A 26,779-nucleotide genomic window follows, 5' to 3' on the forward strand; every position below is an offset into this window, starting at 1 on the left:
ATATATATATATATATATATAATGTGTGTCATACCAATCTCAAGAAAACAAAACAAAAACATTGCCCAATATAGGCCCAAAATTCAAAGAGAAGTGATATTTCATTAGATTATAATTAATTAGGAAATTAGGAAACTTAATGGAAACTCTTCCGCTCCCATCTTCTCTACCCAGCCACTTCATCTCCTTTCTTCTCCCCTAATTGTTTTCTTTCCAACCTCTTCTTCTCAATTCTTCTCCCCTAATTTTACTATCTCAACTATTCTTTATTTTCGAAGTACACAAGTTGATCCATTGGAAGAGTTCGTTATCTCTGATGTAGAGCTACTACAGATTCGATTTCAAAGGTTTGGAGCTTTGCATGTTAGCTCAAAATCATCATCGATGTCTTTACTATCTCTCTTGCTATGGTTTGTTTGTTTAGCAACAGAATCGCAGCTGACTGAAGACAAAAAAATGCACGAGTGTGTTTCTCTTAGTCAGATCCCTGATTTTCAAAGTGGGTTCTCTAGCGATTCAAGTTTTTTAGGATACTCAACCAGAAGTACAAGGCCTAGGGTTTTGGGTTTCAGCTAAAAGAGGTACAATTGTTAGTCCAATTGACATTGATTTTATTTTTATTTTTGAGATCTTCGATATGGATGCAGTAGTTTTTCCCTTTGTTACTAATGTTATTATTCTAAGTTTTCTATTTACTTTTTCCATTCAAGTGAAGCCATTTCCTGATTTCCTTTTTAGTTCTAAGCAGAAATAATTTACCTTCAAAATTTATTTTGATAAATAAAATTGCTGGACAATTATGCCTTTTTGTGTGTGCAATTTTATTTTTTTTCTAAAGTGTTGATCGACATTATGCCCTTTTGTGTGTAATTTTATTTTTAAAATATTAAGTGGAGGAAAAGATAAATGTTAAATCCTAAAAAAAAAAGTTGACCACGCACTTCTCCACTTCCTAAGTTTCTGGGTTAATAAGCTCCACTACTTCTTTCACTTCTTCATGTTCACCCACCAAATAAAGTTATAGAAAGCAGAGAAATGGAAAAAAAAACTGTCTTTTGGCGCTTATTTTTTGTTTTTTGTTTTTTTGGCTCTAAAAGAATTTCAGGATAACCACCATATATATGAGAAAACAGACGGAAAAGATTCAATTACAATGTGAAGCAAAGTTTTTGAACCTGAACAAGACCAGGTATGTATCAGTCTTATTTTACATTTGAACAAAATTAGACAGATAGTTATGTGGCAATCATATATTGAATGATTATTCATTGATTATTGTGAAACAACCATTGATCTTGCTCTATGTTTGTTATATATAGTTAATTATATGTTTTTGGAAAACAAACACTATAACCTATTATGTAGATTACAGTTTCGTGTGGTGTGCATATTTACAGTTTGTGTGTGAAACATACTAGTGAAGTATACACTATTCAAGACTTCTTTTGGAACACCTTTTCCTCTGATTTGTTCATATATTGATGTTCTCCCTCTGATTTCGAAGGAAGATAGGATGGATTGTGAAACATGGTACTCAAGCCTGTCAAATTATGCTTCTTGAACTTGAGTTAGGATAGGCTGATGGAACTTTGAATTCAGATGAAGTGAACCAACATCATTTGAGATGAATATTTAGAAGGACAATTAATCTTTTTGCTAAAAACAATAGGCATTTCTTCACGAGGCTCGGTATTTTTTAGATCTACAACCTCTTCTTAAAACCTTCTCTTATATAAGCTTTCGAAAAAGTTATTGTGTCTTCTAATTTGGACATATTTCCGGCATAAATATATCTTTGATATGTTATACTTGTAATTTGATCTTCTAGAGATTCTTCAATAGTTCGATAGACAGTAAACTCTTATTTATTAATAAATGGCATGTGCAAGATTTTCTGAACTAATGATTATGTTCTTTTTAGATTTTCCTTTAGTTGTCAATGATTGATGCTTTTACATAACTATTTTTGTTAAACCATTGGATTTTATATCTTATTAACATTAAAAACTTACATTTTCTGTTTTGATAGAATTCTGCAAATTGATGGCACCGGGTGGACGTGTTTTTAAGCAAACTACACTTACAGGCGAAATAATTCAAGATACCCAATCACTAGATAAATCAAATAACCATACTCCTGCTGTGAATACAAGTAATACATTTTATTATAGTTATTAGGATTAATTTATTTAGTTATTGACTAAGTTGGAATCGAAAACATTACCCATTGAAATTTTTATTTATGTTAAACTTGTTACGAAAAATATGGACGATAGCTCAATATCTAAGTATCTGATATTGAGCTATTGTATGCAGGTTTATTTTGTCCTTTCAATTATATTCTTTAATTTAATCTCCTCTTTACATGTACTTTCGAGTTACTCGAATGATTCTTATGATGATCTTGGTTGTTATTTTTGTAATTCAATCATTAACTCAAGATTTGTGGATTTAAATCTTGAAGTCATCTATGATATTTTAACATTTTAAAAGAAGTGTTTCATCACATCATCCATAATCTTAGGTGCATTTTTATAACATGAAAGTCATTGGTTGTTTGTATGAGCAATTGCAATTGATTTTGCTTTATCAATATGCTATATAAGCTACACAAATTGACTCTAAAAAGTTGAAAATGCTGCCATAGATTACATGTAAGCATTTCTTCATGATACCTTATACTATTTAGACTTGGTTTATGTTTGGCTAACTCGCCTTTGCTCATCATGGGTTACCTACTCTATCAATATGCACAATTTGAACCTTTTTATGAATATATAGTTGTTGTAATATCTTTGAAATCCATCAACATTTATGTAATATGGGTGAACATATAATCAGCAAACATGATAGAAATGATCAAAATAGATGTTGTTAGCTCTTGTATGTTATCTTTGTTTTATCGGTAAATTTTTTAACTCAATTGCTCATTAATTTACAATAAATTAAAAAAATGCAGTTGTTTTAGTTTTCATCATATGCCTTAATGTCATACGTGTAAGTTTTTAAGATTATAGGTTGTATTTTGAACTGACTTTTTTCATCAGATGATTCCACTAGAATCAGGAACGGTCGCGGCAAGACTAGAGGGAAAGGTCTTGAAAATATGAAGAAGGCTCAAGGAAGAAAGATGAAAATAGAGATCTGATATACCGTGAGTTTACGGTATTTCTAATACATTTCACTTACAAGTTGTGTGTTTCTAGGGCTTTTTTATATTGGTTTTTATGTGTTTTTATCATGTTTTGCTGGAAAGGTGTTCATGCGCGGAAGTATAGCTACAACTGAGAGAAATGCAGAAATAGAGCATTCACGGAGGTGATCTACGGACCGTAGGTCCATTCACGGTCCGTAGGTGATGACCGTAGATCAGCAGGCATGGTATTGAGGACAAATCAGGGAAATCTGACCAAGTGTGGAACCACGGTGCCCATTGACGATCCGTAGATTGATCTACGGACCGTACTGTTGATCCGTAGAGTGATACTGCGAGGGTTCCAGTACCTGATTTTTGAAGATTCTAAGTATGGAGCTACGGAGGGGATTGACGGACCGTAGGTTGATCTACGGTCCGTACTGCTGGTCCGTCGTTTGCTTTAGAGAAGCGGATTTTTGGAAGCTGAAATATTTTCTAAGTCCCGATTGACGGAAGGGACTTACGAACCGTAGATCCATCGATGGTCCGTAAGTCGGTCTCGTGGATTGAAGACGCGTACCTGAGCAAAACTTTCCTTAATTTGTTTCCCTTTTTATTTAGAATTTGTTTTCTATAAATAAGGCATGTAAGCCTCGTTTTTGGGGGTTAGACACTATTATTCTAGTTTTACTTTTTAACTTTGGAGATTAATTTGCAACTCTAGCAATTATTGATTTCCCAAGTTCGTTAAGATTTTGGGCTTTGCAATTCAAGTTAAATTTCTGGGTTTACTATTCTCTTTACGTAAGTTCATGATTTCTTCATCTATAATTATGAATTGTGTTCTTGCCAATATGAGTAGCTAAATCCACAACTAGGGTTGTGGGAACCATGAGCGATTAACAAAGTATGAATAGTAAATAAGCAATTCTTGAATAGTGTGTTGCATGTATTGATAATTCTTTCATTTAGAAGTCTTTTTAACGGTGGCCAACGTTAGAACTCGCCTTGTTGTTACTTGCCGGACCAAGGAGGTAATCAACAAGAAAAGAATTATCAACATATATTTAGTGTGATACTATCTAATAGACTAGTGTCAATTGGTGCGAAGTAATAACTAAGCCAAACATCGATTATGATGTCTAATATGAGGTAAAGGTAACGGTTAGTAAATTATACACACGTAGCCTGACCAAGGTGCGGGGTGAAATTCTCTAGATGTCGGACCAAGGATTTAGAGATACCTAACTTATCACTTTGCATGTAATACACTAGAAAATGATTGCTATTAATAGGATTACTGCGTTATGAGATTATGGGGAACACGTGTACCCTAGTTATTTCTCTTATCTTGATAACAACCAAAGTTGAATCTAATTACTGATTACAATATTAAGTCTTGCTATTCGTTTCACACAAGCACAACCCCCCTTTTTATTACCTGTTTCTGGAAATAATTTGACTAATTGAATATAATTGTTGGTTAAAAGTAAAGTCTAAACCATTTTCCTCGTGGGATCGATCCCAACCTACAAGTTGGGTTCTTTACTTGATAACGATCGCTTATGCTTCTGAAAGGAGGTGTAATTTGAGCGTATCAAATTTTGGCGCCGCTGCCGGGGAATTTTGGCTTTTAGATTTAGTTTTAACTACAATATTGAACGTTAGTCAAATATTTCCTAATTTTATTTTTTTTCTTTGTTTTTGTCTCTCTCAGGTTCAGACTCTAGTGTATGCCAAGTACACGGAGCCAAGGAGAACCACTTACTCCGTACGATCCAGAGTTGAACAGAACTTTGCGAAGAATGAACAATCAAGGACTTCCAGTTCATCCTATCGGAGGAAATCTAGATGAAGCAGTTGAGTTACAGCAGCCAAGAGTAGTTGGTGGGGAAAACCGGGGTCTAGCTGAAAATCAATTGGGAGATGCACTGAGAGTGCATGGTCCACCAGGCCCACAACACCATGACAACTATCGGGGCAACGTCGACATAGCAGATTCCGATGGACCCATCGTCCTACCTCCTCTACCTCCAGGGCACACATTTGTGGTGACTAGTAGTTTGATGCAGATGCTTACAGCAAGAGGCTTATTTTCAGGATCGCCATCGGAGGATCCACATGCTCACTTAGCCAAGCTCAGGGTGGTTTGCAAAAGTTGTGTAGGCAGACCAGACTTGGATATGAACGTCATTGGGTTACGAGTGTTCCCTCTGTCACTGACAGGCGATGCTGCAGTATGGTTCACTGAGCTTCCTTATAACTCAATTTTCACATGGGACCAACTAGCAGAGGTATTTAAAGCAAAGTACTATCCAGTATCTAAGAAGCTCAATCACAAAGATCGGGTCAACAATTTTGTGGCATTACCTGGAGAGTCTGTGAGTAGCTCGTGGGACAGATTCACTGCTTTCGTAAGAAGTGTCCCAAATCACCGTATTGATGATGAGTCACTGAAGGAATATTTCTATCGAGGACAGGATGATAACAATAAAGCAGTACTTGACACTATTGCTGGAGGTTCATATGGTGATTGTACATACGCACAGATTGCTGAAAAATTGGAGAGGATCTCTCGCAATAATAAAGCGTGGAGCACTAGAAGGTCAGATACTGGGAGAAACACATTTGCTGTTCATAATGCTACTGTTAACTCTGCAGATGATATTCGTGAGGAGATGGCTCAGATGAGGACAGAGTTGGGGTTGGTATTGAAGCATGTGAGTGGAGGAGCAGAAAAGGTAAATGCTGTAAATTACTTAACTAGAACTCCACCACCAGTTGAGGAGTGTTACTATGAAGAGGACACTTATGCGGTGAATGATCAGACGGGGGGTTTCCGACCAAACGCCCAAGGATCCAACACGGAAAATTGGCGCCAAGGTCAAGGGAACCAAGGTCGGAACTATGGAAATTACAACCGAGAGGGTCACTATGTCCGAGATGGGAACTTCAATCGCGACAACAACTACAACAGGAACAACTATGGCAACAGAAACGATCGGGTTGGACCCTATGTTCCCCCTCAAAATCGGGAATCTGGTGCTAGGGAAGTTGGAGGTACTATGACGCGTATTGAAGATATGCTGCAGAAGATGATGAGAAGGTTTGATGCTACTGATGAGAATGTGAAGGAGATGAGAAACGACTTATCTGGTATTGGTCAAAAGGTTGATGCCCATGCAGTGTCAATAAAGCATCTAGAGCAGCAGATGACGCAGTTGTCTACTACAGTGAACCCGCGTCAACCTGGCACTCTTCCTAGCAACACCATCCAGAATCCAAAGAATGATGGGCATTGTATGGCAATTACCACTCGAGGAGGCAAGCAAACCATAGATCCACCTATGCCGTCTGTGGTAGAAGTTGAGAATAGAAAAGAAGATGATGTGGTGAAAGTTAGAGAGGAGTCAGAGGTTGTGACAGAACAAGAAGTGGAGGTACCTCAGAAAGTGGTTCCCATACCTAGACCTCCACCACCTTTTCCTCAAAGGTTAGTGAAGAAGACTGAAGATGGGAAATATCGCAGATTTATCACTATGTTGAAGCAGCTTTCTATCAATGTCCCTTTGATAGAAGCCTTGGAGCAAATGCCTGGATATGCAAAATTCATGAAAGATATGGTGACAAAGAAAAGGTCTGTGAGTTTTGAAGATGATGATAGATTGCAGCATTGTAGTGCTATTGCTACAAGATCTCTGGTGCAGAAGAAGGAAGACCCTGGTGCTTTCACGATCCCATGTACTATAGGGTTATTACACTTTGCTAAGGCATTGTGTGATCTTGGTGCTAGCATCAACCTCATGCCTTTATCTATTTACAAGAAGTTGGGTCTAGGGGATCCAAAGCCCACTGCAATGCGGTTACTGATGGCTGATCGGACTGTGAAGAGGCCCATAGGTGTGCTCCATGATGTGCTAGTGAAAGTAGAGTCTTTCATCTTTCCGGCGGATTTTGTGATCCTTGACTGTGAGGTTGATTTTGAGGTTCCCATCATCCTTGGGAGACCATTTCTTGCCACAGGGCGTGCGTTGGTTGATATGGAAAAGGGACAGATGAAGTTCAGACTGAACAATGAAGAAGCAACTTTCAATATCTGTAGATCCATGAAGCAGAATGGTGAGCTACAAACAGTATCTGCTATAACTTACAGAGTGGAGAGTGGGTCAGAAGTGCAAATTGAAGAGCGATTAGGTGTTGAGGCACTAGCAGCAGTCATGATGAATTTTGGTAGTGATGGTATTGAAGAATATGATGAGTTGGTAGCCGCACTTGATAAGTGTGAATACCGGTCCAAACCAAAGAAGTATGAGCTAGACATGAAGAATCGCGAGTCCCCACCCACAAGACCATCTATTGTGGAGGCACCGAAATTGGAGCTTAAAGCTCTACCACCGCACTTGAGGTATGTATATTTAGGCGAAGAGAATACTTTGCCGGTCATCATTGCAGCAGATTTGAATGCAAGGCAAGTAGAGTGTTTGGTGACTGTATTAAAGAAGTTCAAGCGAGCGATTGGGTGGACTATTGCAGATATTATTGGGATCCCCCCCGGTATCTGTTCTCACAAAATCCAACTCATGCCAGATCATAAGCCCAGTGTTGAGCACCAGAGAAGATTAAATCCACCTATGCAAGAGGTAGTCAAAAAGGAGATCATCAAGTGGCTGGATGCGGGAGTTATTTATCCCATCTCAGATAGTAATTGGGTGTGTCCTGTGCAATGTGTACCTAAAAAAGGTGGTATGACTGTGGTTCCAAATGAAAGAAATGAGCTTGTTCCAATGAGGCCTGTCACTGGATGGAGAGTTTGCATGGATTACCGGAAGTTGAATGCGTGGACTGAGAAAGACCACTTCCCTATGCCATTCATGGATCAGATGTTAGATAGACTTGCAGGCAAGGGTTGGTATTGTTTTCTTGATGGGTATTCGGGCTACAATCAAATTTCTATAGCTCCAGAAGACCAAGAGAAGACCACCTTCACTTGCCCATATGGGACTTTTGCGTTCAAACGAATGCCATTCGGATTGTGCAATGCTCCAGCGACCTTCCAGAGATGTATGATGTCGATATTTTCTGATATGGTGGAGGACACTATTGAGGTGTTCATGGATGATTTTTCAGTGGTAGGTGATTCGTTTGATCACTGTCTAAAACATCTGGCCGAGGTGCTCAAAAGATGTGAAGACTGCAACTTGGTGCTGAATTGGGAGAAATGTCATTTCATGGTAAAAGAAGGTATAGTGTTGGGTCATCGAATTTCAGAGAAAGGTATTGAGGTTGATAGAGCTAAAGTCGAGGTAATAGAAAAGCTTCCACCACCTATCTCTGTAAAAGGTGTTAGAAGTTTTCTTGGGCATGCAGGTTTTTATAGGAGATTCATCAAAGATTTCTCAAAAATTGCACATCCCTTGTGCAAACTGCTCGAGAAGGAGAATAAGTTCTGCTTTGATGATGCTTGTCTTAGAGCATTTGGAGAGTTGAAGGAAAAGTTGGTTACAGCACCTATCATTATTTCACCAGATTGGGAACAACCGTTTGAGGTAATGTGTGATGCGAGTGGAGTGGCGCTTGGTGTAGTATTGGGTCAAAGGCGTGAGAAAATTCTTCATCCTATTTACTATGCTAGCAAAGCTCTGAATGTGGCCCAGAAGAATTATACAGTGACCGAACAAGAACTTCTTGCAGTGGTTTTTGCATTCGAAAAATTTCGTTCCTACTTGCTTGGTACTAAGGTCATCGTGCATACTGACCATTCTGCATTGAGGTATTTGATGGCGAAAAAGGATGCAAAACCACGATTGATCAGATGGGTATTGTTGCTGCAAGAGTTTGATTTTGTGGTAAAAGATAGAAAGGGAACCGAAAATCAAGTTGCCGACCACTTGTCCAGATTAGAGGAAGAGGCCATGCTAAAGCTTGGAGATAGGGCTGAAATTAATGATGCGTTTCCAGATGAACAGGTATTGGCTGCTTCTAATGATTTGATTCCTTGGTTCGCAGACTTTGCTAATTATTTGGCAAGCGACATTGTGCCACCCGATTTGTCTTTTCACCAAAGAAAGAAATTTATGCATGATGTGAAGAAATTCTTTTGGGATGAACCTTATTTGTATCGTAGTTGTGCTGATGGGATTATTCGTCGCTGTGTGCCTGAGGTTGAAATGCTGAGTGTACTTGAAGCATGTCATTCATCACCCGTTGGTGGGCATCATAGTGGTATTCGGACTGCACATAAGATTTTGCAGTGTGGGTACTATTGGCCTACCATCCACCAAGATGCTCATGATTTCGCCAAGTCTTGTGATCGGTGCCAAAGAGATGGAGGGATTTCAAAGAGGCAAGAGCTCCCTATGAATCCCATATTGGTGATCGAATTGTTTGATGTATGGGGCATTGATTTCATGGGCCCATTTGTGAGTTCATATGGGATGAAGTATATTCTGGTCGCGGTTGATTATGTATCGAAGTGGGTGGAAGCAGTAGCACTCCCCAACAACGAAGGTAAAAGTGTCACCGCATTCTTGAAAAAGAATATCTTCTCCAGATTTGGTACACCAAGGGCTATTATTAGCGATGGAGGCTCTCACTTTTGTAACAAGTTGTTCAAAACACTACTTGAGAAATATGGTGTCCGTCACAATGTAGCCACTCCTTATCATCCACAGACTAGCGGTCAAGTTGAGGTGTCCAACAGAGAAATAAAGCAGATATTGGCGAAGACTGTGAACGCCAATCGAACGGATTGGTCAAGGAAGCTTGATGATGCTCTATGGGCATATCGCACTGCCTACAAGACCCCCATAGGTATGTCTCCTTACCAACTTGTATATGGGAAGTCTTGCCATTTACCAGTAGAGCTAGAGCACAAGGCTATGTGGGCAATGAAGAAGTTAAATTTGGATTGGGGCACTGCATCTAATCAAAGGATGAATGATTTGACTGTGCTTGATGAGTTTCGCCTAAAAGCTTATGAAAGTTCAGCCTTGTACAAAGAGAAGATGAAGAGGTATCATGATCAAAGAATTGAAAAGCGAGAATTTGTGGTTGGTGATCTTGTGCTGCTATTCAACTCTAGGTTGCGCCTATTTCCAGGTAAACTCAAGTCCAAGTAGACCGGGCCATTTTTGCTCACAAAAGTGTTCTCGCATGGAGCAGTTGAGCTTGAAAATAAGGATGGAACAAGGTTTGTGGTGAACGGGCAAAGGATCAAGATTTATCTGGGAAATGCTGAAACTGTGCAAGAAGTGATTGAGGCCTGCAATCTTGATGAAGTCTGAGTGATCAAGACACTTGCGTCGTGCCGCGACATTAAATCAAGCGTTGCTTGGGAGGCAACCCAAGATGTACAATCTGGCCAACGATAGGGTTCTGTTTTCCATTTAGTAGTTTAGCTTTCTTTGATTACTTGCGTCTTTGTATCAAATTTTAGTTCTTAGTGTTGGCTAGAATTAATATAGGGTCCGTGTCTAAAAAGTATACAGAAAATGTAAAAAATAATAGCCTATTGGTTGCTACATGTATAGGTACACCATGCATTAAATCTGCAGAAAATGGTCTGGTGCAGAGGTCTACAGATCCCAGGTAAGTCCCTAAATTTGTCCAAGTATAATAGTGATCTACGGTCCCGATCTACGGTCCCGATCTACGGACCATAGATCGACTCACGGACCGTAGACGGGGTCTCGTGAGTCCAAACCCTAAGGTTGTCTGACCCGACCCGGACCCCCCTTACTTAAAAGCCCCCATGTTTCAAACCATTCCTCTTCCCTCCATTACTCCCAAAACCGTTTCTAACATTCCATAACCTCCCTAAATCACTCCATAACTCCCCCTTAACATCATCCCTTCCATAATTCCCCAACCTCCTTTCCATTTCAAATACAACCCATCCCATATCTCACACAAAAGGGTCCGGTGTTTAGTCAGTAACGAAGAGGTGACTCCTTGGTCTTGCTAAGCATAGTATCATCATGCAATCACCCCACTCCTTGTTTCTTGTAAGGTAATAGACTTTCCCCTCACTTTGAATTTCGATTCATAGACTGAATATAGAGAGTCAGGAGTTGGGTCTTGACCTTGGGTAATTGTTAGATGAAAGTGCATGACAAACTTGAAAATTATAATGCCCTTGGAACGATAGATAATGATTGTATAGCATGATTGTATGTGATAGTAAAAACTATATGTTAGTTTCGACTTAGGGTTCCACATCTAGTCTAAATTGCTGGGTATAATAATCGGTCAGAATCTTAAGAATGACGAACTAGCATCATTTGAATTTGTAAATGCATGATGAGGTTGTGTTAATGTTGAAAACTAAGGCCAAAAATGTATGATACCTGGCACTGATGGCTTCCTTTATACCCCATCTACGGACCGTAGATCCACCTACGGACCGTAGATGGGGTTCGTAATTGGATGCACCTGAAAAAATTTCACCAAGTGTGAAACCACGGAGGTGGACTACGGTCCGTAGGTCCATCTACGGACCGTTCTGCACTTCTGTGGTCTCCATCTGCGACCTATATGTCAGGCCCCCTGATCCACGGAAGAGATCCACGGACCGTAGATCAGTCTACGGACCGTACGTCTTTTCCGTGGATGACCACTGTAGTATCTGTCAATTTTTCTTTCTGTGGACTTAGTTGAGGGTCGTTACCAATTCTAAAAGTTTCTTTTACTGCGTATGGTTAGTTTTGGCACTAATATCGTCCCCGCAGGTACGATGGCACCCAAGAAGATGGTCACCTACTGAAAATGGGGCGAGTCCAAATCTATTGCCCCTAGTTTCCGATTAATTGATGAGGACACTAACAACGACTCTGACCCAACATATGTGCCTCTTAACCCTAGGGATTCTCGCGCTGCACCCAGAAGCACCCCCCGGAAGGTGCTCCCCGACGTAGTCACTGTCTCCCAGTCTGATGAGGAGCACACACTGATCGGGTCACCAACTGGGGCTGCTTCCAGTTCAGAGGGACCTATGTCCGGGTCCGAGTCTGTCCATGCCTCAGGCTCCCAGTCTGCCCACTCTTCACAATAAGAGTCTGCCCATGCTACAGGGTCCAATGCCAAATCATCCACAGGGTCTGGAGAGAATGACCAAGCAGCCTCGTCTGACGAGACAACTAGCTCAGAGTCCATACCTGCACCACGGAATGATGACCCCACTTTTGTATCCGGCAAGCTGAATAGGTGGTGCGTAGAAGGTCAATGACAAATCTATCGGGATGCTAAGATGGTCAATAACAAACAAAAGATGGATCAACTAATTACAGAGGAGCTCAGAGTCCTCACAGGGAGCTTGCATACTGTTCTAGATATTCACCGGTTGTTCAACCTTCACAAGTGTGACTGGATGGCTCGAGACCCAGGGACGTATAGCGAGGAGATCGTACGGGAGTTCTATGCCTCCTATGCTGCCACTCTCTGCGGTTCCATTTCCAAGCTGTCAAAGCCACTAGCTCAGGCTCCGCTCACTTCCACCTTGGTTCGAGGGTGTCCGGTGGACATATCACCTGCCACCATTAGCCGTTTATTCTATGGTCCTTCCACGGGCCACTCTTTGTCTCCTAACACTTCAGAGTTTGATTACCGCTGGGACATCGTACGGAGTGGCACTTTCCAGAGGAACGCTGACCAGCGAGAGGCTGTTCTACTATGGTTGGCCAGGTACATTGCTGCAGATGGCGAGCGTGCGGAATGGGTCGCCGCTCCACAGTTGGGCATCCGGAAGGCCACATTAAATTTTATGGCCAAGTTCTTCTGGCTGTTGGTACGTAACAGAGTGTCGCCTACAAAAGCTGACAATCAAGTCACTTGGAACAGAGCGGTGATGGTTGTAGCATTGGTAGCAGGTGTAGAGATCGACTTTGCCCGCATGCTGCTGGCAGAGATTCACGAGAGAGCTTTCAGGACCTCCACTACTTACCCCTTCCCATGTCTGATTTTTCATTTGTTTAGGGACTCTGGAGTGCCGATCTGGCATTGTGACAAGTTAGTCCTCCCTACAGGGGCATTGTCCTTATTCAAGATGAGGCAAATGTGGAAGCACCTCGCAGAGAGCCTCAGATTGAAGTACCTCCCTTGGGTTCTGATCTTGCAGGCACAAGGCGGTGACCCCATTATCCCAGACCACACCGACACTGTCCCAGGCTCCTCTTCTCAGGCAGCTAGTATAGCTCCTAGCTCTTCCCGGTCCATACCACAGTTAGGAGCAATTATTGTCCCGATGGCCAGAGTACAGAAGTTAGAGGCGCAGATGACCACACTACTGCATCACATCCAGCCATGGATGCAAAAGTCGATCGCCGAGTCTGAGGCTAGGATGGAGCGCAGGATGGAGGGGATGATGGACCGGAAGGTCCAGGCTGTTAATAAGCATCTTGATGCCGTTGAGTTGCGAGTCCTCGAGCGATCAGCTCCGGGCATAGATCTATCTGCTTTGCAAGCTGACTTAGCCAGCCTCCGGCTGACGTTAATGCCCTTCTTGATGCACCTTCAGTTGAGACTCAGGCTGCTCCTACTGCACTGGCTGATGATACAGTGCTAGAGGCTTTATTCAGTGGGACCGCCGAGGAGGGGCCTATACAGACACATGCCAAGGGCAAGCGGCACCGCTCTCATCGCTCGGAGGAAGAGAAAGCTCAGAAAAGACAGCGTCAGCAGGAGATGGAGGCTAGGAGGGCTTCGATTGTAGACGAAGAGTTGCGCCAGCAGAGGGTGCGTGAGAGAGCAGCAGGGGCATCGAGCTCTGCCCCAGTTGCAGAGGTTCAGCCTATTTTGAGGGACGTTGTGAGCACCACTGATGGTGCGGAGAGATTGATAGAGAGCACTACTAAGAGTGCTATGATTGCAGATGTGGGCACTACTGAGGGTGCCACCACCACTGTTCCAGCGGGCTCCGATAAACCGGATCCCCCTGCTTGTTGATGATTCGCCGGTGATTTGCGCCACAGGTTTGCTTCACCCAAATCTATTTTCTTTTACTGTTTCTGTATGCATTGTGGGAAATTGCATCTATTTTTGTTGGGGGTGGGGTAAATGGATTGTGAGTGATAGGGTGAAGTCTGAATAACCCAACTCAGGAATCCTCTCTTGGGGTTTTCTTGCCTGTGTTCTTTTCCCCCAAGAAACTGTTTAATTTTTGTTGAACCGGCATGTCTTAGGATTGTATGTGTAGAAGCATGATACAAAATGAAGCATGATGGCATATGAAAAATGATACCCGTCAGATTCTGGGATGTATGCTAGAAGTAGGCTACGATTAGTTGATTGTGTTGGTTCTGAGTATGACATAATCATGAACCAACTTGATAGCATGACTTAAGCTGAAACTTGAACTGGGTAATCTAATAACCTGATGATGGAACTATGTGCCATGAGTGTGTGAGAATCGTTGAGTGTTCAAACAGTTGTGTGCAAAACTAGAACTTGCCCGGTTAGTCCTGCTAAGACAATTCGATCTAGAGGTTAGGAAGTGATCATAGGTCATTGTTCTAGTTTGTCTGCAAATTGCCTAGAAGGATTCAACCAAATGAAATAACTGTCCCCTTTGATCCAACTTTGAGCCTAAAAATAAACCATTTCTTTCTAAAACCCCGAACTCACTTTCCCATAATCTACTATGTTGGTCCCGGTCCCTCCTTGGACATGTGCACTTTGACTTAGGCCAAAAGCCTAAGTTGAGGGTGACTAATGTAAAAAGTAACTTCAATCTTGGCCCTGACCTGACATCGGGTATTGTGCACCTCAACTAACGGAAAATCCATAAGTTGAGGGTGGCTATGAAAGAGGAAACTGAAAGAAAAATGGGTATGAAAAGAGTGAAAAAAAAGGGGGGGAAACGTGAGGAAAGGATGTGACTTGTTAAAGCCTAGAGGAACAATAAAATAAAAGGAAAATGAGCTACAAAGTCTAAAGTCACATCCGTGGTTGAAGAAAATTAAGGGAAAGAAGGTAAAGCGATAGTATGACAAAAATAGGACAAAAAAAGGTTAAAAGCCTTGTTTAATGACAAGGAGGGCAGAAAGTCACTAAGCAGTACCCAAATGTACCACACCTGACCCTAAGCCTACGTTACAAGCCAATAAAGTCCCATAGTGATCCTAGAGTCTAGTTTGGAGAGTCTAAGCAGTGAAAATAAGGGCAAGCTTATGGCAGTAAGCACTAACTGTATTTGAAATTACTTCTGAGCGTGAGTGTTGAATAAATCCTTGTACCATGAATAACATTAAATTTTTGCGAAAAGGGGATTTCGTTTGAAGTAAGGGCACTAGTTACATCGTGGGAAAGTTGGTACTTGGGTGACAGTGAGAAGGTGTCTGTTGTGTGTCAGTTGGTTGGTCTGTGTCATGATGTGATCCACATGAATTGGCTTGTCGAGTCTAAGAGAATGAATGTGCCCCCGAACAATGAGGAGGTAGAGAGCTATGTGATTGCTTGAGTTTAGAAATGCTTGCTTCTATACAAGTGTCGTTTAGAGTTGTAGTGCGTCGCTTGAGGACAAACAACGAATTTAAGTTGAGGGTGTTGATATACCGTGAGTTTACGGTATTTCTAATACATTTCACTTACAAGTTGTGTGTGTCTAGGGCTTTCTTATATTGGTTTTTATGTGTTTTTATCATGTTTTGCTGGAAAGGTGTTCATGCGCGGAAGTATAGCTACAACTGAGAGAAATGCAGAAACAGAGCATTCACGGAGGTGATCTACGGATCGTAGGTCCATTCACGGTCCGTAGGTGATGACCGTAGATCAGCAAGCATGGTATTGAGGACAAATAAGGGAAATCTGACCAAGTGTGGAACCACGGCGCCCATTGACGGTTCGTAGATTGATCTACGGACCGTACTGTTGATCCGTAGAGTGATACTGCGAGGGTTCCAGTACCTGATTTTTGAAGATTCTAAGTATGGAGCTACGGAGGGGATTGACGGACCGTAGGTCGATCTACGGTCCGTGCTGCTGGTCCTTCGTTTGCTTCAAAAAAGCGGATTTTTGGAAGCTGAAATATTTTCTAAGTCCCGATTGACGGAAGAGACTTACGAACCGTAGATCCATCGACGGTCCGTAAGTCGATCTCGTGGATTGAAGACGCGTACCTGAACAAAACTTTCCTTAATTTGTTTCCCTTCTTATTTAGAATTTGTTTTCTATAAATAGGGAATGTAAACCTCGTTTTTGGGGGTTAGACACTATTATTCTAGTTTTACTTTTTAACTTTGGAGATTAATTTGCAACTCTAGCAATTATTGATTTCCCAAGTTCGTTAAGATTTTGGGCTTTGCAATTCAAGTTAAATTTCTGGGTTTACTATTCTCTTTACCTAAGTTCATGATTTCTTCATCTATAATTATGAATTGTGTTCTTGCCAATATGAGTAGCTAAATCCACAACTAGGGTTGTGGGAACCATGAGCTATTAACAAAATATGAATAGTAAATAAGCAATTCTTGAATAGTGTGTTGCATGTATTGATAATTCTTTCATTTAGAAGTCTTTTTAACGGTGGCCAACGTTAGAACTCGCCTTGTTGTTACTAGCCGGACCAAGGAGGTAATCAACAAGAAAAGAATTATCAACATAGATTTAGTGTGATACTATCTAATAGACTAATGTCAATTGGTGCGAAGTAATAACTAAGCCAAACATCGATTATGATGTCTAATATGAGGTAAAGGTAAGGGTTAGTAAATTATACACACGTAGCCTGACCAAGGTGCGGGGTGAAACTCTCTAGATGTCGGACCAAGGATTTAGAGATACCTAACTTATCTCTTTGCATGTAATACACTAGCAAAGGATTGCTGTTACTAGGATTACTGCGTTATGAGCTTGTGGGGAACACGTATACCCTAGTTATTTCTCTTATCTTGATAACAACCAAAGTTGAGTTTTATTACTGATTACTTATCTTACTATTTGTTTCACACAAGCACAATCCCCCCTTTAATTACCTGTTTCTGGAAATAATTTGACTAATTGAATATAATTGTTGGTTAAAGTAAAGTCTAAACCATTTTCCTCGTGGGATCGATCCCAACCTACAAGTTGGGTTCTTTACTTGATAACGATCTCTTATACTTCTGTAAGGAGGTGTAATTTGAGCGTATCAAGATCCCAGTTGGTAAAGGAAGGCCAACTAAACCAGATCAATTGGCAAAACTATCCAATGAGCTAGGGATAATTGCTCGGAATTTTCTTTTCCTTCCAAACAAGTGGAAAGAACTCACAAGAGAGGACAAAGATGCAACACTAATTAGATGCCATGTAAGGATTCTATACTCTTGTAAATTTATTTCACGGTAGTGATTATATTGAGTTCTTTTTTTGGGTACTGTTATTTTTCATTCATCTTATTTTTTTGGAGAACTACTCGGCGATATGTATCTCCGTCGATATCTAATAGTAAGTTAACTAATGGTCTCTTTTGTCTTATTTCCTGTCTTTATAAAAAAAAAATTAACAAGAAGTTCATTACAAATAACTAACAAACTAGAAAATAAACTATGTATGCATCAGATCCACTACTTGATACCCAAAAAAATAACTAGTTGTATACAATCATTCAAGCTTCCTTCCTAAAAAATTTCTAAGGGGTCATCTAAAGAAGATAACAACTGGCGGATCAATACTTCTATAGTTTGCAACTGTAGAGGTTTTGCCTTAAGCATTTGTTTGTGCCTACTTTAACTCCTTAAACCATTTTGATGCTTGCTTCGACACTCTTTATTAGTGTAAAGTCTTATTTCATATGGCTCAAGAGTACACATAAATGAACTATATTTTCTTGATAAAGTAAGAAATGGGATAAATGGCATAAAAAAGATTCAAGTAATATAGATACACAAATAGTGATATTGTAAGCTCATTTAAAAGTATCCTATGCTAGGACTAAAGAGTTTACAAAGTCCAAAAGATTGACATTAGAGTCTAACAGATCTAACCATAGCCTAACAACATAAAGTTAAAACATAATTGATCTTAAGTTGTAGATTGAAGTTGATATTACATTAAAGAACCTTTTGTTTCTCACTTTCCGTACATACCAAAAAATACAAGGATCAGTTTCCAAACTTTTGGATCTTTCAACTTTTTAAGAGTTCTAACTATTGTAGCCATCCTTTAAATCAGCAGGCATGACTCAACTCAAATAAAGAATAGTAAAAAATAAATTTAAAAAATTAGCAGTCACCGGACAATGAAGGAATAGGTGTCTGTTAGTCTCATAAGCTTCTTGACACATGAAACATTCATTAACTGTTGTCATGCCCCTTCACCTGAGGTTGTCCTGAGTGAAACTGGCCTCATGAGGGACTATTCAGATGAAATATGACTAGGGGCTTTGGTCTTCCAAATGAGTTGTCAAGGCAGTTATCTATTATATCATTTCGAGCACATAATGAAGATTCCTTGCTTTCATCACTGTGTATTGTCCATCTGTCTTCTTACACCATTTGATTTTATTTGGCCTGTGATTATTTTGAGGGCAACATTCCAGCTTTGATAGTAATAGTAGCAACTTTCAATCATGAAAATTTGTTCTGGAAATTTGCATCCATGTATTTATTTTCTCTGTTCTAGGAGATAATAGAGTTTGGATCAGAGGCTATTGAGAATAGAGTAGGGAAGTCACTTAGGAGAGTAGTGTTCTTTGATCATTTATCCTCCCAATATTTAAAGTGAATGTCATTACCTGATTTGCAGCTGCATTGCTTGTTAAATTAATTCCTTAGTTTTGACATGCTCTTCCATGTACCAAAAACATATGGAGCTATGATACAACAATGGACAAGTGTGATAGTATTTCATTTTTTACAAAAAAACATTTCTTTTTAGAAAGCACCATCTTAATTATTGAACCTCCATAGCCATATTCGCAGATTCTATTATGTCCTGTCAGGTTCCTAATACCTAAGCCTTCAATGTATTTGGAATAATGATCTTGAGAAAATGAAATACATGATTTTTGTTATTTCCTTGTCATATAAAGTCTATCCTTAACTTATCAATTCGTGACATTACCTTACTGGAAATAGAAAAGAGTGATATTGTGTATGTAGCTCGGTTGTCAAGAACACTGTTTATGAGAGTAAATAAAGTTTTTGAACTGGAATATATGATTCACAATGGGTACTCAAGTTTGAAGTTAATTAGTATGTTTGCAAATGTAATGATTATTATTTAATATGAAAGGGATTTTGCTCGTTCTGTGTTTTTCTTTAATACTTATTAGATTTTTAGGAGAGGTTTGAGATTAATTTGGATGAGCATTACGTGAAAGATAGTTGTGAGGATATTTTGAAAAACAGAAGTGACAATAGCGCTACAAGTTAAAATAACTATTTGAAAATGCACGCTCTGAGGAAGAAGCTCGTAAGATTGAAGTGCCAAAATTGACCCCAGAAAATTGGAATAGGCTTTGTGACATGTGGACCAACCCAAAGCTTAAGGTAATTTATATTGATATTATTCTCATTGTTATTTAAGTTATAGTATTTTGTATTTTCTTTGTAGAAACGATGCGACATAAACAATGCTAATCGAACTAAGCTTAAGTGTAATCATTTCATGGGGTCAAAAGCGTTTGTAACGGCTCGTGCTGAACTTGTAAGTAATACCATTTTTATTGTTTTGACTAATGAAACTTTAGTATTATATCAATTGTTTCTTATTTCACAGGGTAAAACTAACCCTGAAGGGGTAGAGCCTGACAGAATAGAGTTCTATAAGCATACTCATTACACGAGTGAGAAAGGATGGTCATCTTTAGAGGCTGAGACTCACTATGTAAGAAATTACTTTTCATCTTTTACAACATTCTCATTGGATTTCTCAGATTAATGTTTTTCAAAAGTTGTGCATTCTCCTTTAAATAATTTTAATATGTTTATGCAGAACAACATGACAGATTTGAAAGATATATATACATCGGGAGAGTCTTCCATGACTATTGATGAAATTGTGGATACTATACTTGGTACAAAGTCGGGGTACATAAAAGGACTTGGTTACCGCCCAAAACCTAATACTACAAGATCTACACAAAGGAGAATGGCAGAGTTAGAAGACTCCCTCAAAAAGGCAAAACAGGAAGCTGTTAGTGCCCAGCTTGAATTACAGAATCGATTAAATGCAGCTGAAACTGTGGTAGATAATCAGCAGTCTCAAATACAAGACCAGCAATCTCAAATACAAGACCAACAATCTCAAATACAATCATTAAATTCTCAATTGAATACTATAGTGGCACACCAAGAGGAAATGTTTAGAAAAATGCAACTTCTTTCTCGCTCATCGCCACTAAGGTTAGAAGTAACTCAAACTTATATGATAAGTATGTTTTAATTTGTTTATATTAAATATATAAATATGTAGAATTTAGTATCTAACTTTGCATATTTTTCTTCATGATTGAGCAAAGATTGAGATCCATCAAAATGTCAACTTAAGGTATATTTTTATTTTTATTTCTCCAACTTAAAGTCCATGCTTAACAAGTTATAGTTTATACCTATTATGTTTTATTTATACCATGATATATTAGTTAATACCTTACCTCATAAAAAAGTTAGTATGAAACATGGCCTATACTTTACACTTTAGCTGCTTCCTAAGCTTATTAGATAGAGTGTAGAAATGTTATACTACATTATAGAGGGGAATCATTGCAATTACCTATGTATTGATAAAGAGAAAATTCCTTCTTATCACAAAATTTGTAGATTTTAAGACCATGGGAGTAGGATATAAACTTGTAAAACTACAATTATTATCCTTCTCAGTGTCTTGCTCCTTGCTTATGGTGTATTTAGTCATTCAGTGATGGTTTGGTCTAAATTTTCTTAATTCTTGATATCAAAGATTTGTAGTATTAAGGAATTCCAGTACCACATAGAAGCAACATAGTTTCTTTTCAACAAAGCTCCGTTTGAAACAATCAAAAAGAAAAGTAAGACACATAATTTGAATCGAATGAAATACCACTCTGATGAGGAAAAAGTTCATTGTGCTCAGAAGTTCAACCAACTTTCAACTTTTTGTCNTTCTTGATATCAAAGATTTGTAGTATTAAGGAATTCCAGTACCACATAGAAGCAACATAGTTTCTTTTCAACAAAGCTCCGTTTGAAACAATCAAAAAGAAAAGTAAGACACATAATTTGAATCGAATGAAATACCACTCTGATGAGGAAAAAGTTCATTGTGCTCAGAAGTTCAACCAACTTTCAACTTTTTGTCCTTTTTTTTTTCTCTTTTATGCTTCCTCTTACTCCTAAAATCTATTCCAGCTTTCATACTTGCTAGACAGAAGGAGTTGCGTATTTTCCTATTTATTTAGTAAAAGGTAAGACTCATCTAACTCTTAAGCTTACTTTAGCTGGTATGATTTACAATAAGTACTAGAAACATAATAACTTAGGAAAAGAAGATGTGTATTTAAGGGAATGATGAAGATCAGTATAGATCCACGTTGCACGAGGTGAGGAATGTGTTAGGGAGAGATGTTAAAGAAGTTCAAAAAACACAGTCGTAGAATTTGGCAGGTGATTGTCCGGGCTTTATAAAGAATCAGTAATGTGTTATGCTTATTGAAATACTTCAGTAAGGTGTTATGTTTCCATAATGCTTCATTCCTAGCTTCCGATATGTGTGATATTGCAGCTGTCAGGATTGCCTATATTGGTGCATCCTTGGATGTCTTGTTAGCAGCAGCAGCAGCAGAATGAGCACCCTTTCACAGAGCTTTCATCCCTTTGTAGGACTTCATGTGGGCATGAGGTTTCTCTGGCTTGAATGGTTTCCCATATTGCCTGCAACACACATTCATAAATTAAATACTATGCTGACATTTAAGAAAAGATACTCCTTCCGAACCACTTTACTTGTCGAATTTACTAAAAATAGATAATCCAAAATAATTGTTATTTTATAATTGTGTATTTTCCTCATGCCTTGAATCATCCATTTCCACAGTATCCGACACTACATTTGTTCTTCATACCTCAAATCTTCTTCTAGTACCAGCAATTGTCTTATTTAGGTGTATATTCCCATCAGTCAGCCCCCTTTATACACATTGTTATTAATTTTACTCATAGGTTATCAACTTTGTTGGCTATATTCCAGACATACTTTCATGTTGCAGCTTCATTCCATAACACACAATCAGTGATCCCAAGTCATCCTTTTCTTTTTCGCTTGCATACTATATCCCATGAAAGGAGAAATTCTGATAAGTTACCAAATTCAAATTCTGAAAATCTATAATTTGCCATTCCTGTAATATTTCTTATTCACAATTCCATTGTAATTCTATCCCATTTTCCAGAAAATTGGGAATACCCTTATCGCCAATTCTGCTGCATATTACTCAATTTGTTTCGACCTACCTTTCAGATTTCGTCTTCCTAAATCGATAAGAATTGCTTATTTCTGGTTTTTAATTTGTTTCAATGTTTGAAAATCAATTTCTTATGGAGGTTGTGGAAGGAAAACTATGGATATGATATAAATAAGCTTAACAAACCTTTTGGTTGGTGAAATATGATTATTTGCTTGGTATCTGATGACTTGATGGATTCCAATTTATTTTATTCTTTGAACCCCTAAGTATTGAAGGATTGGTGACTTAATGTGAGGACATTCCTTGATATTTTAGGCATAGATTGAAGAAAATTATTTGAAAGTTACTTATTGTGATCAGTTCAGCCCATGAATTTTGTTTGTTGGAGTGTATTTTTCCTGCAAACAGCTTTTTATCTTTCAGCACTTGTTTAGGCAGTGAAAAAATAATAGACCAGTATACATGTGTATGCAGCAGCATGGTATTGACCAGTTGAAGCCTACTAGTGAAACACAGGTTCCTCGAGCCTTACATTTTCACCTTGGCTGTCATTTTTTCTAATAACACATTGCAATCTACAACATTTAGTGTTCTAGAAGTGATGGTCACGCCCAGGTATTTAATTGATGGTTATCTCTGGTGTATTCAGACAATTAACATATATCATTTACCTCTTGTTTTCCCATGATGGAAGTATAAACATTAAACTTTGTAGCCTTTGTAGTGAATCATGTGACCTCTGAGAATGTTTTTATTCCTTATCTTATTAGCATTAACACATATGTTATATTCCCTTTGCAAATTATGAGCATGTTTATCTGCAAAACAAAAGTGTTTCAGTTTCAGCCACTCATAGCATCAACGCCTTCATGCACACCACAAATAGCAGTGGGGATATAGTTCGTATATATGTGGAGCTTCATATTATGCATGATTGATTTATTATCTTTGCAGAAACTTGGCATTACAATGTATGAAAAACATAATGTAATGTTGCAGATTCTACTTTATATTAAATCTTATAAAAAAAAATTCTCTTTTTTACACAGGTATAAAAGGTGAGAATTGAATCAAGACTAATGTAAACTAAGTATCACCACATTTCAGTCTCAGTTTAGGAGTAATATTTCTTCTATTTCAGTTAGATTTGCTTGTTATTGGACTTATTTTATTTTAATTTAAGGAGCTTGTTATGACATATTACCTTCATATATTTTACTCGTTTTCAATTGTATGATCATGGGTGGATTTCGTTATTATCTAGCATGTTTTCTTATTTAATTTTAGATTTATGCAACTCTATAATTTAAAAGATAACATTGATATAAAATAATTAAATGTCATCAATGAATGCAATTGGTGACAAAAGATTTCGTCATTAAAGGTAACTTTTAGCAACGATTAAATCAAACTTTTTAAGACAAATATTTTTGTCACGAAATAAATAAATTCGCCATTTAGTGACAAAAATATATTTGTCGCACTTTCCTCCTTTTTATTGAATACAAATTATTTTTTTATTTTATGACAATTGTAATTGTCACTAATCATGATAATTTATTGTGACAATACATGTTGTCGGTAAAAACATTATTTTTAGTGACAAAATGATAGATTTAACCACAAAATTATCAACCATCTTTATAATAATAAATTTGTCCCTACTTTATACATTTAAGGAAAAAATGATTTTTTGTATATAAAAAATAGTCATTAGTGATGATATTACATTTATTCAACTACGAAATATATATCACTTTAGAGACAATTGATGTCGTCACTGATTAACCTAAATAATTAACGACGATATAATTTTGTCGATAGTAATAACCTTTTTACTGCCAAAACATACTATTAACTACAAAAAAAATATTTTTTATCACAAATATATTCGCCACAAATGTTTATTCATTTGGGGACAATTTTTCTTTTCTGTAGTTAATATAATACCTTTAGCGACGAAGAACTAAATAGTCTTTGTATACTTTTAGTGACTCACGTTTAGTGACGATTGATTGACGAAATTTTTTTCGTCACACAAGATTTTTAGTGACGAAATACGATTTATAGATGACGAAATTATTCGTCCCTGATAATCAAATTTGTTGTAGTGTTACCTGATCATGAATCAAAGAAAAGGCGATCAATTATGACTCGTGGCTGACTTTTTCTTTTCTTTTTGGTTGCAAATTGATCCATCGGGGAATGCTGAAGATCAGCCGTGCATTTCAAATCAATCAGTTGAAAGAACATACCAAAGTATGCGAGGAAAGACTGAATTTCGCTCCTACATTATCCGAAGGAGTTAAAGAGAAAAAGTCAATCCAGCTTGTGATATTTGCTGAATTTAGAAAATTTTCATTTCCTATATCTGTAGAAGAGAAAATGAGATCGAGATCAACATGGAGTAACTAATAGAAATCTTCGTTAGTTTAATGCTATTTTCAAATTCAAATACATCTTCGTCAGTTTGAGATCGACATAGAGTAACTAATAAAAATCAAATATCTAATCAGAAAAAACTGAAAGACCACCGTGTTGTAATGACAAGCACTTACTTGAATCACAGATTTTTCACCAGCTATCCTGTATTGAACATATTGTTATCAAATAAGATGTACGTAGATACTAAAAAAAAAGCACATATGAGTTTGTTTCTACTTACTTCCGTAAAAATGAGGTTAAGACGATCGCATCCTTCAATCGTTTCGACTTCTTCCTTGATTCTTTGAGTTGAAGCCTCCAGAAATTTATTCTTGGAATATAAGCAAAGCTAATAAAGATCTCCTCGAGCTCATCACACCTTTTTATCACAAGTGTTTCGAGCTGGGGAAAGGATTCCTCAGAGGCATCCCACCTTGAGATACCTAATGACACTAGTTTCAAGAGCTTAAGTTTATGCAATGTGATATCTCCAAGGCACCATTCTTTGGATTGAATAAGATCTCCAGCTGCTAATCGGAGATACTCCAGATTTGGTAGTCCCGCGATGACAGGAATCATGCTTTCTATATGAATGTTGTATTGTAACAACTTCTTTAAATTTGAAGGCAACTGTAACTTGGATACAGGTTGGGACGACTTAATGTAAAGGCGAAGTATGTGAAGCTTCTTAAAGCTCTCCAATTTGAGACAAATCTCTGCAGAATCATTATCGCTATGAACAAAGATGTGAAGTTCTTGAAGATTAGGACACCTCCGTGACAACATATCCAGGCTATCAACTTGATCAATTGGAAATACAACTTTCCCAAATGTCCTCAAATTTTCCAATTTAGAGGATTCTTAAAAGATCCCCTACATCTTGTTTTCCAAATCAAATTCAGCAGTAGTAATCTCAACATGCATTAATTTTTCCATTTTCCAAAAAGTGGCTGGTAACAATGTAGATGCACAATGATAATTCACAAATAATGTTTCCAGATAGGGCAGATGAAATTCTAGATGAATATTAAAGCAAGGTGTGTCAACTGCAAGGTACTTCAGGTGAATAAGTGGTGTAAATTGATCTGACAACAGAAAAGGCACATAATGAGAACTTAAATTCAAGACCTTAAGAAGTCTGTCTTTATAAACATCACGGAAGGGATTCCACACATAACATACTCCATTCGTCATTATCATTGACCTCAAGTGTTGGTATAAAGTCTTCGTCCGTGTTTTGGATCTCAGAGATGCAAACTTGGAATGCGCATTATTGAAACTGAAGCACACTCGATGTCACAACCCAACCCACTGGGACGTGCAGGCACCCACCCAAACACCTAAGTGGGAGACCCCTCATATCCCAATAGTAAAAACAAGCAGAAATTTTAAGAAAACAGGAATAAATATAACACTATGGTGTTATAAATTAAATCATTGGACACACTATTTGTCACGGCCCAAGCCTAGGGCCTAGACGTGACATGGAGAATGAGGAACCCGAAGGAACCCCAAACAAGCCTCTCAAACTTGTCATCACACTTCATTGGTCGCGGAAGTACAAACAACATTAATTAACGGGAAATAGGGACTAAGGGCAAACCATTTCAAAATGACATCATAGAACAAGAGTCAACCTCATTTACAAAATGCTTGTCCAACGCACACCTCTAAATACATAGATAGGACGGGGGCCATGACATACTACCGGCTCCCCTCATAGTCAAAATACAATTGCAAGCTAAAGTCTCAAAATATAGGAGTAGGAAACATAACATAGCCCTCGAATCATTGAGGACTCACCAACAAACTCGGATAAGCACCGTACTAGCCACGTGAATGGAGAGAAGGATCAAGAGTAGCTC

General features: G+C 38.3%; 1 protein-coding gene, 1 long non-coding RNA gene and 1 pseudogene across 3 annotated transcripts; 2 read left to right on the forward strand and 1 right to left on the reverse strand.

Moving 5' to 3' along the window:
• Nucleotides 1-144: 144 nt before the first annotated feature.
• Nucleotides 145-3,145, forward strand: LOC125867916 (uncharacterized). Its single transcript, XR_007446691.1, has 3 exons — nucleotides 145-581; nucleotides 1,098-1,189; nucleotides 3,048-3,145. It is a non-coding gene; the product is annotated as an uncharacterized LOC125867916 (long non-coding RNA).
• Nucleotides 3,146-19,664: 16,519 nt separating this feature from the next.
• LOC125867876 (uncharacterized) lies at nucleotides 19,665-23,593 on the forward strand. Of its 2 annotated transcripts, XM_049548467.1 has the most exons (5): nucleotides 19,665-19,753; nucleotides 19,826-19,933; nucleotides 20,042-20,451; nucleotides 20,563-20,596; nucleotides 23,540-23,593. In XM_049548467.1, exons 1-4 carry the CDS (start codon nucleotides 19,715-19,717, stop codon nucleotides 20,570-20,572), a joined length of 567 nt encoding a protein of 188 aa, XP_049404424.1. In that variant the 5' UTR covers nucleotides 19,665-19,714; the 3' UTR covers nucleotides 20,573-20,596; nucleotides 23,540-23,593. The 2 variants fall into 2 exon arrangements, with proteins under 2 accessions (XP_049404424.1, XP_049404423.1); XM_049548466.1 differs by having other exon boundaries at nucleotides 19,666-19,933.
• Nucleotides 23,594-25,071: 1,478 nt separating this feature from the next.
• LOC125868642 (putative late blight resistance protein homolog R1B-17) overlaps nucleotides 25,072-26,779 on the reverse strand; it is a 30,527-nt pseudogene continuing 28,819 nt past the window's right edge.

This window comes from Solanum stenotomum, chromosome 6 (genome assembly GCF_019186545.1).
Source record: "Solanum stenotomum isolate F172 chromosome 6, ASM1918654v1, whole genome shotgun sequence".
Taxonomy (NCBI): Eukaryota; Viridiplantae; Streptophyta; class Magnoliopsida; order Solanales; family Solanaceae; genus Solanum; species Solanum stenotomum.